The following is a 14,369-nucleotide window of genomic DNA, read 5'->3' as shown; positions in this document are numbered from 1 at the left end:
AATTTAAAGAGAACCCCCACCCCCCTCGCCCAGACCTTGGAGGCAAACCGTTACATTAAATGTTTTATTTGCATGTTAAAGGTTTGTGACATATGGCGATGCACGACTCTGATAAATGAGAAAAAGTCTTCATGGGAGCGAATAAACAGCTTTAAACTGTGCAGATTTAAACAGAAAACAACTCAGTAATGTAAATATCAGCCGCGCGCTCCCAAAATGCCCCCAAAACAACAACATTTTCCACAGAAATAGATGCATTCTCTCTTCACAAGCATGTTCCCATGCATTATCAATGGTTACGCTCGGCCCATGGTGATAAAACACTTGAGAGACAATGTTGGCTGTCAGTTGCTTAAAAGAACTGTTAAAACCGGAGCTGCACTGGTTGAAAACGCAGGCCGTATAAATATTGAATCACAGATGGGAGGGGGGACAAAAGAAAGCCAATTACAGGGGGAGACAATCCTCGTCCATCGAACGGCCGGGTTTCCAATACGTGCGAATGTTTGCAGGCTGCCACGAGTCAGCGCAAAAAAGACAGGAGAGCGGGATGGACACGCAGAAACGGGGGCAAAAAATAAATCAAAACAGGAAAGTAATTCAAATTTCACACCCACACATGCAGAGCGAGCTCAGTGCGGTAATGGTGACATTTGTAGCGTGCCAGTGGCTGCGTGCCTGGCTGATGGCCCACGGTGATGGCCTTTAAAGGAGTGACGGGCCAAAGTCACTATGAACAGACGTCACCATTAAACCGCCATTATACACGCACGTGCACATGCACACTCTCTCTCCCAAACACACACCACTGTGTGAGTTTGTTACAAGAATCTGTCTTTCTTTGCTGTAAAGTGGACTCTTCATCCCCATCTCCATCTCCTCCTTCCACTCCTCCCGTTTCCCCGCCGATGCTTGTCTGCTTTATTCCCTCCCTTGTGATCCCATCTATTTCCAGGCCGCTGCCATTCCCAGGTTGTTAAACGTCTCGCGGGAAACATGTTCTGCGAGACGATCACCTGGCGTTCCGCCACTCCGGTGCAAAAATATGAGATTGCTAATGCAATTTATGATAGCTGCCTTCCATATGTAACAGCAGGCCCCCGTGCTGAAGTCCCGACCAGCACATTGGCGGCTTTCAGCCACCACACCTGTTTGTTTTAGAGGATTTTAATGTTTTATTGATCACTTTTAGTTCTTGCTGTCCAGACAGCAGATTATAAGTCCCTTAGCCATAATAGATAATTTACTGTTTCAGACTTGTCTTCCATTCTGCATTAGACCAATAACAAATGGATAATTTATTAGACGCTTCAAGTGGATTTAAAACAATTGCTTGTTTTTTACTATAATATATATATATATCAAATATATGTTATTTTTGTTTGATGCACGGACAAAAAGGGCTAGAACATAGCGAGTTAAGCTAAGCTGACCGTGGCAGCAGGGGGCAGACACCCAGGCTGCTGCATTCACTGTCCGGTAAACTCAGAGTGAGGGTGGACGGGTGATGCACGGGCTTGTATAAATATGTGCATCAGGCTGTGTATGGGAGTGTGTGTGCGACGTCTGACTGCACGAGTGTTATCAGTGCACCGCAGACTCTACTGTCCAGCAGTGCGTGAGATGAGACAGAACGAACGATTTACCATCATGAAACACAGCACAGTATATTTAACACACACACAAACACACACACACACACACACACACACACACCACACACACACACACACACACATGTTCAGAATAGCCACCTACATCCTTATCTGTCATACTCTGCCACACATGCAGGCACACTCAGCGTTATCAGGGGTCAGTATTGGCGCATATCTTGGCCGTGGGCGAGCGCTTGGGCCTGCACGATGACAGATGTGGAAAACCAGCCATCGGGCCAACCTCTCAGCCTCACACTTGCATGCTTCACGCGGTTGCGATTGCGAAGCACCTCCCTCAGAGCTCCAGGAAGCGGGTCAGCCGCCGGACACAATTGCAGGCCTGGAATCAGCCTGGAAACTACTTCTACCCCTCTGTCAGTTCTCCTCTCCTCGGTTTGGGAGTGTCTATCAAAAGTTAATTAGCGCCTTCTCGCTAATTATTTAGGATGAGCGTCAAGTCTCGCCGCACATCTGCAAGAGCCCTTTGAGTGTTTTTGTTCGGTATTAATGTAAGACGCAGTGTGGGCCTTTTCATTTTGCATGATGCAAACTCAACGTGTCATTAACTATGAATCAGAGGAGCGTACTGAGAACACGAGCCAGAACCGTCTGAATGATATTCAATCAAACTGGCACATGATTACAACCAAAACAAGGCCAGCGCGAGAGCGAGAAGTTGCCGGCGCGCCCGTTTGAGTCAACAAAGGGATGATGAAAACTGGAATTGTTGCCTGTCGTTTGCACACCACCATGGTGGGGAAAGCAGAGTGGGGGGGTTCCAGGAGAAAGGCTGCAATTGGTGGAAATCTTATCCTTTATTGGTCAGATATTAACAGTTCACAGTGATGCACTAAAATCTACTCTCCCCACAAGTTTTTTAACGTCCTCGTCAGGTTTGAGATGTTAAGAATCTGATGAAAAGTAGCAATTTCATCCATCCTGCTGTTTAATACAGGATCAAACCCACACAAATAAAGCCACCATTACCGCTGTTATCAACCATTACTGGCCTCCTCGTACCTCCAGGTAATATTGGACCTGCATGGAATCTTTAAATCGAGCAGTGATTTTGCAAATGCCGACAATTTGTTGTCAGTATTGACCTTGTTCTGGTTTTCTTCCAGTGACAAGATGAGAAAATCTGCATGATGTTTTCATCGAACATCTTTGTTTTCTCTTGAAAAATATGCACGACATCAATGTATCTCTAGCAAAAATCTTGTATAGACCCACAAATAGATGCTTTAAACTACATTTTTCACTGTGTCTGTGATAAAAAAAAATGCCAGGGAAGCATGACAGATTTCTGTATTTTGGATACGACAGTTAATAAATAAGAATTTCTGAAGGCAAATAAGTCTTCAAAACTTACTCGGCTGCAAATCTACCTTCATCCTGCATTTGGCCCTTTAATCAGCTCAATCTTGTGAAATGCTGAAAAACATCATTACTTCTAATCAATCCAGAGTCTTATGTCATCACTGTGCACACACACCAGCACACAACACCCTTAATAGGGGCGCGTTCAATGCTGAAATGATGGCGAGGCTGCTAAAAATAAACACCAGATTATGAAACTGGGTTTTAGATTTAAAAAAAAGCTGCTAAAAATCTGCAGGTCTCCAGAGAAACTTGCCGCCCGCTGATATTTGTTTTGCTCTGCTCGTCTCTGTTTTTATTGTCTGACTACCTCGGGCCAAAGCAGCACAAGTGTCGAGCAGTTGGTGGTGGTGTGTGTGTGTGTGCGTGTGTGTGGGGGATTGGGGGTAGCAGCCAAGTTGAGGCAACACTCTCGCTGCTGCTTTCCCAGAATTACATCCAGGAGCCATTTTCTGATTCTGCTACCCAGAATTCAGCGTGAGCGTCTCTCTCTCCCTCTATCACTCCCTTCATTATCACTGTCCACTCCACCAGAGAGCCGAGGCAGAGAAGCAGTCGGTGGGGGTGGGGTGTTGGTGGGTTAAGAGGGAGAGAAGGTGTGTGTGTATGTGTGCATGTGTGGTGGTGGTGGTGGGGTGTTACAGAGAGCTGTAGCTATCTGCTGAAATATTCATGTTGGTGCCAGCAGCTTTTCCATTCCCTGCTCAGCAGGGGGCTGCTGTTTGATACATCCATCGCTCTCTCCCTCACTCTCTCTTTACTCCCTCCTTCCCGCCCCTCTCTCTCTTAACTAGCAGGGTTAGTAGATAATTGCTTATCAAGAGACGGAGGGCCAGCCTTTCTCCAATCCTGAGCAAAACGTAGCATCTTACTTTTTTAAACACAGTTTTGCAAAACCCACATTTCCGTTGCTTTGCATAATATTTAGTCTTCTCAGAAGAAATACAACATTTGGACCACAGATTGTGTGTAATTACACCTTTAACACACACATTAGCAGCTACTAATCTGGAGGATCTCTACTGATAAAGTCAGACATTTTCCATCCACAGGTTTATGTTGTAAACGGGGAGATGAGAAACAGTTATTCAGTCAGCTTTATGTTATCATCAGGTCAAAATGGGAGGAAAAAACCCCAATGTGTTATTGTAATATTTGATTCTGAGAGGGAATGTTATCAGGTGTAATAGTCACATTTCTCTTCAACAGTTTGCCAAGCTTATGATCCAGGTTGCTGCCTGCTAGCTCAATATTACATCACAGTTATTTATTGAAGAGTGACTCCTGTGGCATGTTTTACCTCATTCAAACCCATGCGTAACAGAATAAAAACCCTGAGTGAATGGTCCATTCTGTCCCTATTCACAGGAACGCTGCCATTTTAAATGAATCTTTTTGACATCAAACAGTCAACAAGACTGAGAGAATAAAGGTAGATTCTCTGTGCGGAGGATGAAGAAGATTAAAAACATTCTTTCAATGAAAACATTCCAACGGATGACCGTTCCTGTCCTTTAAAAGGATGTGTTTTCTCTCAGGCTGCAGGTTTTGATGGAAAGGCCTTGGTGTCATGTGACCCAGAGGGCCAAAGAGATGGAGGATGAAAAGACCACAGCTGAGTCCTCCGAGGTCGAAGTCGTGCAATTCGGCAGCCGGATCGTTTTATTTGGAACTGATGTCAGAGCTGGTGGTTAAACAGGGAGGAGCCGCATACGCTGCGACACATGATGGGCGAGTGTGGTTGCATTTAACCAGCACATGTGTTGCAGGGAGGGGCGGCAGATGTTGGTGCAGCAGGGATTAGTCTGTGTGTGCGGGTCTTTAAGTGTGTACATTAAAAATATCTTTGCCACAGCAGGAAGCCACAGTAGCCAATTACAGTGCAGCATCTGGGCTCGCACATATTTATTAGTGTGTGTGTGTGTGTGTGTGGTGTGTGTGTGTGTGTGTGTGTGTTGTGTGTGTGTGTGTGTGTGTGTGTGCCGTGGGGATAGGGAGGTTCAGGCTGAGTTCAGGTTATTTACATCTTTGCATCCAGAGGTTCAGTAAATGCGTATGCCAGCGTGTGTGTGTGTGTGTGTGTGTGTGTGTGTGTGTGTGTGTGTGGTGTGTGTGTGTGTGTGTGTGTCTGTATCGGGAAGGCTTTGTGTCACAGCAGCAGAATCTAACCACACACAGAACCAGGGAGGAAGAACTAGGAAGAGAGGGATGGAAGAGAGGAAAACACAGTAGCGATGATGGCGAGAATAAAGACTATAAACATTTTAAAGATAACACAGCTGGGAGGAAACGCAAAAGTCAGTCATTTTTCCAGAGGTTAACCATTTCCTCTCCCCAGCCTCGGAGAGGAAGATGGGTAAACCCAGAAGGGTGACTTGAGATGCGCCTCCTTCACCAGTTTGTCTCCTTTGAAGCCTCACACAAAATAAATCTGCATTCATGAAGGAACAGTCGACGGTTCCTATCAGAAGCTCTCAGATATGCTGTTCGTGTGCATTCGATTGTTTGAGTGTAATTGTTTCCCAAAGTAAACATTATATAGGAAAACAAAATCAAAACAGACCCTTTTTTCATCTGGAAGTAGAATAAGATGTGTTCATTTTAATGGGGGCTGATGAATAGGAAAATACTTAAAAGACGCAAAAGTGTGACTGATTGGAGAAAATTAACTTGTGAGTAAGACTGATAGTGCTGCATTTTCATTTAAAAAAAAAAAAAAAAAAATAAAAAATAATAATAATAATAAATAATACCTGCATGATTGTATAGGTGAGGTGAGGATTTTCTGTCTCTATGCCTAAAACGAACTATTTTCCCACTCAACCGAGGACAGAGGAGTTCTGCAGTGGGTGGGGCCCAAAGGAGGAGGCGGGGCTACTACAGGAAGTTGACGACTGCCTCCAACAGTTAAAATAACCTCAGAACAACCCTTGTTGTCTTTTCATCGATCCACAACAACCCTCTGAAGCTCTAAACTAATTTATTTTAATTTGATTCCTCAATGCATCATATTTAAAATGAAAGATCTACGGAAAAAAACATGATAAGAAATAATTATAAATGTGCTTTGACATAAATGACAATGAGGCTGCCTCTGCAGGTTTAATTAATTTAATTAAAGTAAAATGACCCCATTCCTGCTGTGATTGCTGTGATAATTGACTGTCAGACAGCCACGTGGAGCATTTAATCACATTCTCTCACAAAGAGAAAAAAAATGTGATGATTTTTTAATTGTTTTGTTCAGGTTGTGTGTGTATGGTGTGACTACTGCAGCAGCAGGCAGGAAAGTGCAGCACTGGACATGTTTGCAGTCCTGAGCTGAATGTGTTCATCAGTGCAGTATGAGTGCATCAGTTATCAGATAAAGCATCCAGAATACAGTGCCAGTCAGACAATGTTTGGCCCAGTTTATTGATCGCAGCACTCTCAACCTGAAGGTTATTGATCTTCTGTAATTGTTTGCGTTTGTTTAAGTGGAGGAGACTGGTTTGATCTTATCTAAAAAAGGCTTCCTGTTCTCAGTGATATTAATAGCAGAATCTATTCAGTATAAAACCCACTCAAATGCAGGCCATGTCGCTGTGAATGAAGTGGAAAAACCCACTTAATCAGAGTCTTTTTGTTTCTTTCCCCCCCACTTGCATCTTAACTTTTGTTCTCTTTTGTGCTCTTTTCTGTAAAATCTCACACATTCGACATCAACGGACTGCAACGGAAGGACCGCAGTGCTTCCATCCCCTTATTAAAAATGCAAATAGATATGGAATTTTTATGTGTGTGTGTGTGTGTGTGTGTGTGTGTGTGTGTGTGTGTGTGTGTGTGTGTGTGTGTGTGTGTGTGTGTGTATACCGTAGACTGTCAGCTTAGGGAGGTCTCAGGGCCTCAACCTGACGTCCTTTGTTCCTGATCTCCTGAATCCTGCAGCTTCCTGTCAGCGGTGGGCCATGTGCAACTACTGCCCTCTAGTGGTCAAAATAGACAATAACCTTTCCCTCCCGAAGAGAACACTCATTTTTATAATTTATTTTAATTTAATGTTCTCTCGATGGATTTAATCCAAAAAGTATGCCTTTTATTGATAGAACAGTGATATTATCCTCATAATAACTGGTCAGACCTTTCGTCAGGTCAGTGGTTGGTCTCATTTCTAGCCTTGTCCTCAATGTTTGCTTGTAAACACAACATCACAAGAATATATTTTAGGTTTAAACTAGCACCATAATAAAAACCTGATGATAATAATAAAAATAAAAACCGGAATTTTACAGACTCCAACATATAATAGTCCTATTGCAATATTTTTCTACTGTGATGTGCAAAAGAGGCCGCCAACCTCTTCCTCCAGGCATCAGCAGCATCTTTTGTGGATCAGTGCCTCAGCTGTGCTTTAATTTACTAAACTATTCTTCTTCTTTGGACAGAAAGCCTCAGTAAATCCAGTCATATGTATGACATGAATGTCTTACCTGCTCTCACCATAGTAGCGGCAGTGCAGGTTGATGGTTAAAAACACTAACCAAGAGCAGAGGGGATGCACTATCAGCATGAGCTGCATTTATCAGTTCCAACAAAGGGGTGTTTTCTGGTACAGGAACACGACTTCCTCTGTAACAAGGACAGTCGGACCAAAACACACAGGCAGACTGTGTGGGAGCACCATGGAGAGAAACGCTGCCATATCAGTCCACGAGACCCCCTCAGGACCAGAACGCACCATTGCAAACTCCACCTTGGCCTTCGACCAGCCCTTCACCACCACCGCCAAAGGACTGCTGCTGCTGGCTGAGATAGTAAGAGGCTGATTGTGAGATTGTTGGTGTTTAAACGTGACGGCGGGAAGAGATGGAACGATTGTGTTCACATTAAGGGAGAGGACGATTGTCAGTGTGAAGGCTGGAGCTGATCTGAAGACAGTTATAAGTTATAATGGAGGGCTTTTATTTGAGCAGATGTGCAGCTTGTGTGTCACTTCCATACCGGCTGGGAGTGCTCAAAGACTTCCAGGAAATTAATCAAAGACACCAGACAAATTCAATTCTTTTCCTGTCTGTAGTTTACTGTTTCTTTTCCTTCAGGATTGGCATTTCTGTAAATACAGCAATGCAGGCAGCAGACAGAAAGGGACTGCTGGCCAGAAATCTTTAATTTGCTAAGGATATACATAATATATAATTGAATTGTTTATAACACCAGGATAAATTGTATTTAAGTGCAAATATTGGAGCTTCTGTGACATTAAATCAAGGATGCTGCAATGCAGCAGTTCAGGAACTCGACACATCATGACGGTGAACTCCTTTTCACCAAAAACAACCTGATAAGTTTTTTTATCTTGTCTTTTAAAAAAAAGAAAAAAATACTCCAGTAGGAATGCTGTGAAACAGGAAGGGTGTGTTTGAATTTGGCTTGAAGGAAAAAGAAAAGGGTCCTTGTCACACTGGCGAATTTGTACTGTGCCTTAGCCTTGGTCTTTTTCTGAATTCCAGTCCTTACATTTCCATTCAAACCCAGTATTTTTTACCTGGTGCAGGAAAACTGAATATATCAGCATCTTTGTTACTCGTGTTGTTGTCAAAAGTCACATCTGAAATGAGGATTTGTTTGATTTTTTTCTTTTCTCCAGTTGTCTGGCACCATGGTGTGGATTCTGATTGCGGGGACAGAGTATTTTCACGTTCCTGCTCTCTGCTGGGTGATGTTTGTAGCCATCTTGTTTTGGGTTCTGACCATTTTCCTGTTTATTATTTACCTCATTGGGGCCCACAAGAGGATGCCATTTGTCCCATGGAATACAGTGGTAATACACATACACGCACATGTGTGTGTTAATATCTTTATCCTCTCTCCTTTGAGACAGCTCAGGCCCTGAATCTGAACCCAAACCTAAAACCCAGAAGCCCACTTTCCGAGTAGAATATGGATTTTGGTGCTCACCATGTAGCAAATACAAGACACACGGGATGACACGATAACAAGCTCGTTGCGTCCTTGTATCTCGTAGTCGCTGTGCTTGAACTGCAGCGCCGCAGCTCTGTACCTGCTGACAGCGGCGATAGAGGCGCTCTCCGTCAGTCAGGCCACCAGGGGGCGACACAACTACCAGTGCTGGGCAGCATCTACAGTAAGACCATTCTGTCAGCAGGACGAGTTTAACAAAGCTGAGTAATTGTCTGTTCAAACAACAACAATAGTATCTGATAATGTGTGTGAAGCAGTGGAATGTCAGGATTGTCAAATACGCAGGAATCTTTCAACAGCAGTCTTACTTTCCCCTACAGCCACTGTTCCTTTTTCATTTTCTTTAACTTTAAATCTTTGGCTTCAGTTCTTCTCATTCCTCAGCTCGGTGCTCTACGCAGGAAGCAGCTTTCTGAGCTACCGCGCCTGGAACACTGCACGCGGAGGACAAGAAAACTGAGGTAGGACTTAGACTTTGTCTTTTACACATCTTTGGGGAGTAAACATTTTGAAATATGAAGCATGTTTGATGAATTATGTCTTTATTGGTAATCAGAAATATACAGGTTGGTTTTTTGGCTATGTAAGTATAGCATAGAGAATAACAGAAATATGTATTTGAAATGTTCCTGCGTGTTTATCAGTCACGACTCTTTACGAAGAGCTGGTGCTGTTCTCATAATCCATGCCAGGAGCGCCCCAGTGAGCTGCTATAGCTGTAATTCCAGCGGTGTTGAACCGACCACTCAGGATGATGAGCTGCTGGTCCTTGCTTGATGCGTACATGTTGAACGAATTCTGCATCATAGCAGTATAAAGTTAATCTACCTGACAGAGCGTGTTGAGACTTATTGAACTTATAGAAAATGTAAAAAAAGGCACCTGAAGGGGCTGACCAGCCCTGAGGGAGCGCCCAGCAGAGGTATCAAAGATCAGCTGGTAGATGTAGTTTGACGGGTGGAATTTACCAGAGACCTAAAACACAGTTAACCCAAAATTCATTAACATTTTACAGCAAAACAGAAGGAACGAATCTGCCATTAGTGTTTCACCCAGCTTGTATTGCCAGATATTTGTAGGGTGGCTGAAACATCCATTTAAAGCACCGACACTGGACAAAAGATCTTGATATTTCCTTTTCACTGACCTGAATAATGTGCTCATCATCTTCAAGGTCCAGCTCCAGTGCAGTACCCAGTTTACGGCCGATCAGTGTGGTCCAGATACCCCCAAATTGAAGCTGGATACTAAAGCAAACATGTCAAAATGTTCAGAAATCAAATGAATTTCAGCAGGAGGCTCTGCAGAGAGATATTTCTCATCCAACAGGGGTTAAAACTGACCCGCTGATGTAAGCGTTCGGCGCCTCATAGAGCCTGACTGCGGTGATCTTGTCATTTCCAGCTAGGGAGAAGGACGTACCGGTGCCACTTCCCACAGAGGGGGAGAAGGAGTATGACGCACCTGCCAGAGACATTAGTCAGCATCCTTCTTTTATTCACATGCCCAGATGCTGCCAGACTTTGAATTTGTGCAAAGATCTCGTTTAAAGCTGCGAATGTTGAATGTTGAGGCCTCACCTTCGACGAGGGCACCGGAGCACAGCACAATGAGAACCAACAAGGAGAGCATTCTGACGGGTGTGCGAAGGTGTCCAGACACAACTGTTAAAATGAGAATCTTTTGGAATCAATTCTATGTTGCTGACCTGAGATGGGAAAAACAGCTGCTGTTACATCAAAAGCAAATAGCCATAACATCAAAGCAGTGAGGCAGGTTGAGTTGACTGCTCATATGAACAGGCATCCTCACTCACCTGCAGGTGGAAGCTCCTGAATGTCGACAGCAGCGGATGACCTGACACTGGGCGCTCAGACTTATATATCCGCCTGCTCCCCACACCTAAAAGAATTCCTGCTTGGCAGCTTCTGACAGCCAAACAATAACCAGCTTATTTTTTTTTCCTGAATGGAGGTATGTTCCAGTAACATAATGGTGAACAAGGAAGAAGAAAACAATCTTTCGGTAGCTTCCCATCAGGCTATGTAAAGACATGAAATCAAAACCTCTGTAATCTCCTTCTGTTTGAATCCGTGATCCAAAATTCTCCCAGCATCTGCGAACCAGCAACCTTTGAAAAAGGCAAATTCTCATTAGAAATCCGCATTCGTAAAACTGCAAAATTCTTCCATTTCCACAGCACCAGAATTACGTCTTAAGGCTGCTTCATTGTTATTATTGATGAATCCTTCAGGTTATTCTTTGTTTGACATCTTATTCACATTTAAACTGATGATTTTAGAAGATTTCCTTTTTAGGTTTGATCCTTTAGAATGAAGCACAGGTGTCATTTGTGAGTTAAACCAATAATTTTGTAGCTGATTATTAATGTAAAGTTTTTGTTTACAAAGTTGGCAGTTTAGTTACCAACTTTGAAACTTCCTGAAGACACGGACATGATAAAACTGAGATTAAATGTGAATCAGTAGAGATCATTTTTGAGGCTCAAATTATTATTATTATTATTATTATTATTATTATTATTATATTATTATTATTATTATTATTATTATTATTATTATTATTATTATTTTATTTTTTTAAAAAAGGGGGAAATGTATTTACTTTATTTGTTTAACCTTTATTTTGCCAGGTTGTCCCTTGAGATTATATGTCCTTTGATAGGGAGACCTGACCAGGAAGATAAACTGGTGCACAATAGTCAAAGCACAAAATAAAGGAAACTTGATCACTTTCTTGTGTATTTGTTCACACTATTAAAGAAACCAGGAACTGCATCAGATGACGGCAAACCCTTGTTGCAACTGGCTTTGCTGGCAAGAATTTATTGGCATTCTCTAAATTAAAAAAACAATGAAAAAGTATGTGATGTAGCTGCACCTTTCCATAGACATAATGATCGCTTCCTTGTTTCAGTGTACTGTAACACAAGATGTTATGCTGATTTTCGCTTGACTGTATCACCCAGGAATGCTGACAAGTGACACAGGTTTTTGTTTTTAAAGCTGTTCTCACAAAAAATAAATCTTGCGGTATCAGGTCTTTTCTTCAATTCTACTCAAACGTTACCAAAAAGTGGGTTTCAATGTTGCTGCTATTGTCCAATCTAAACTTAGACTGGTGCTCAGATTCTTTCACACAGGAGTCCATGTCGAGTGTTTTCTTATTGTAGAGAGTGTGTGCAAATTTTTCAAGACAGAAAAGGCTTGATTCATAAAAAGAACATGTTGTTACATTAAATTGGTGTATTGAACATACAGTACTGACTGTGCCTGTCATACCGAAGTTATCCAACAGGTGTCCTCGTTGATCGTCTAAAAATTACCGTCGATCCTTTAGTTGAGATCAATAAAGTGAAATGTTGGGTTTTGGGTTTGGGTGGCACAGGAATACGTCAACTGCTGGTTGGAAATTACAAACATTTTATACAATTTAGTTTTATTTTTGGGGGCTTCAAAACTATGTAGGCAAGTGAAAGAAAAACAGTCCCGAGCAGGTGTGGCCTCCTTTGTTAACTATCAATGAGGCAGATCTGAGGCTGCGAGTTGGTTGTAGGTGATAATTTGTCAGACATTCGTCTGACTAAAGCAACACAACAAATATAGCCAAGAGTGATAAAACCCCCCCAAATAACTAAGACTGGGTAATTTTGACCCTCATGTTTTATTATATATCACCATCGCACAATTTCCATAGTACATTTTACTTCACACAATTTTCAAAGGATGAAAGAAAAGAAAAAAAGAAAACTGTTTTAAATACTCGTTTGCTTGTACCTGTTTCTTAACAAGAGCCAACAGTTCTCTATGGAGTGCCAGTGTTCATGCCTGGCGGTCCCCAAAGGGCCGTAGTCTGGAGACAACTGCTGAAGCAGAGGTCGTAAAGAACAGCCATCATCCTGGAATCGATGATGAACCCAGCCGATCTACAGCAGAGGATGATCTGACCGTCACATTCATGTGTCTCCATCCGCCGTCGAATGCCCACGTTTTTCTTGCCACAAATGACAGATTCGTGCCCAGTGTGCATTCATCTGGATGGTGCATCATTCCAGGAATGTAAAGGTGAATGAGGAAGGAAGAAAGGGAAAACCCAACAGTAAAGAAACACGTTATGTAACTTCCTTTATAAGCAGCCAGCCTTTTTTTTAGTTTAGGTGTCAAATTCAATTAATTTCCTGTTGACAGGCTTAATGCTACATAAAAACAGTTCCCAGGAGAACTTTAGACACCTCAGCCGTGACCTAGCCCTGAGATCTCATAACAAACCTCACCCCCCCATCCCACTGTGTCGCTGTGGAGCCACACCCACGCTCACCTGGAGCTGCAGGATTAAAATTCAAAAGTGAAACCTTTAATTATAAGAGATGGGAACGTAAAATGGAAAGGTTCAGTTTCATGATGGAATTTTCAGTTCTGACTAAAGAGGCTTCAAGTAGATAAATAAATAAAACCCATCTAGACATTTTAGAATGGATCATTCTTGTCCTGTCAGTAATAAAACCAGGAATGCATCAGGGAAATGTGCATCATTGCAACTGGTTTTACGGGTAATAAGACTTTGGAACTTCCCTAAAAAAGGAAACCTTTATATAACATATGACCATAACCCTGTAGCATTAGTGACCTTTTGAAATTAAGCCCTTTTAAAACGGACCCGGACCCTAATGAATAATTACAGAACTGAAGAAACAGTATCATAAAGTTGGAATTGAATATTGCTTTATCCCTTCTCATGAAATGTTTCTGTGTGTGCTTGTGTGTGTGCGTGCGTACGCGCATGCGTGTGTGTCTGTGTGTGTGTGTGCCCATAGCATATAGTCAGGATCGGGTCTCAGAACACATTTACACAGAGGACATTTATTGGAATTGACACATATATTACCAAAAGGTAAGTTTCAATCGTCTCGGCCAAGCTAAACATTGAAGACGGGCTCCCTGGGACTATTAAATGAGTCTGTCATTTTAGAATACAATACGTAAAATTATAAAGACATAAAACAAATACTGAGGGGATAAGGCGGGTAAAATAATGTCCAGGGTTGGTAGGCTGGGCTGTGAAGTCGGTGCATGTGTGAGATTTGAGTAGTCGTGCCTTAACTAAAACCTAAAAACTAAAACCTTTTTGAGTCTGTTGTTGTTCTGATGCACCTGTAGCGGCTCCCTGCTTGGCCTGCTGCCCTCAGGGATGCACCTGTAGCGCCTCCCTGCTTGGCCTGCTGCCCTCGGGGATGCACCTGTAGCGCCTCCCTGCTTGGCCTGCTGGCCTCAGGGATGCACCTGTAGCGCCTCCCTGAGGGCAGCAGGCCAAGCAGGTTCACAGCCAGACTGGGAGCTGTCCTTTTTACCCTGC

The 14,369-nt window shown here is 42.8% G+C and overlaps 2 protein-coding genes across 3 annotated transcripts; one reads left to right on the top strand and one right to left on the bottom strand.

Moving 5' to 3' along the window:
- The first annotated feature begins 7,617 nt into the window (after positions 1-7,617).
- On the top strand, positions 7,618-12,311 carry cmtm8b (CKLF-like MARVEL transmembrane domain containing 8b). Its single transcript, XM_057046209.1, has 4 exons — positions 7,618-7,828; positions 8,662-8,835; positions 9,040-9,159; positions 9,364-12,311. The coding sequence occupies exons 1-4, from the start codon at positions 7,697-7,699 to the stop codon at positions 9,454-9,456; spliced, it is 519 nt and encodes a 172-aa protein (XP_056902189.1). The 5' UTR covers positions 7,618-7,696; the 3' UTR covers positions 9,457-12,311.
- Positions 9,520-10,885, bottom strand: LOC130533074 (zymogen granule membrane protein 16-like). 2 transcript variants are annotated; one of them, XM_057046210.1, is made up of 6 exons: positions 10,813-10,885; positions 10,577-10,660; positions 10,340-10,460; positions 10,144-10,243; positions 9,879-9,971; positions 9,520-9,794 (listed from the first exon to the last, which is right to left on the bottom strand). In XM_057046210.1, the coding sequence occupies exons 2-6, from the start codon at positions 10,626-10,628 to the stop codon at positions 9,651-9,653; spliced, it is 510 nt and encodes a 169-aa protein (XP_056902190.1). In that variant the 5' UTR covers positions 10,629-10,660; positions 10,813-10,885; the 3' UTR covers positions 9,520-9,650. The 2 variants fall into 2 exon arrangements, with proteins under 2 accessions (XP_056902190.1, XP_056902191.1); XM_057046211.1 differs by having other exon boundaries at positions 10,577-10,704; positions 10,813-10,840.
- Positions 12,312-14,369: the final 2,058 nt, after the last annotated feature.

The sequence above is a fragment of the Takifugu flavidus genome, chromosome 10 (assembly GCF_003711565.1).
Source record: "Takifugu flavidus isolate HTHZ2018 chromosome 10, ASM371156v2, whole genome shotgun sequence".
Classification (NCBI taxonomy): domain Eukaryota; kingdom Metazoa; phylum Chordata; class Actinopteri; order Tetraodontiformes; family Tetraodontidae; genus Takifugu; species Takifugu flavidus.
Note: the sequence above shows the minus strand (reverse complement) of the source record. Positions and strands in the feature narration are given on the sequence as shown.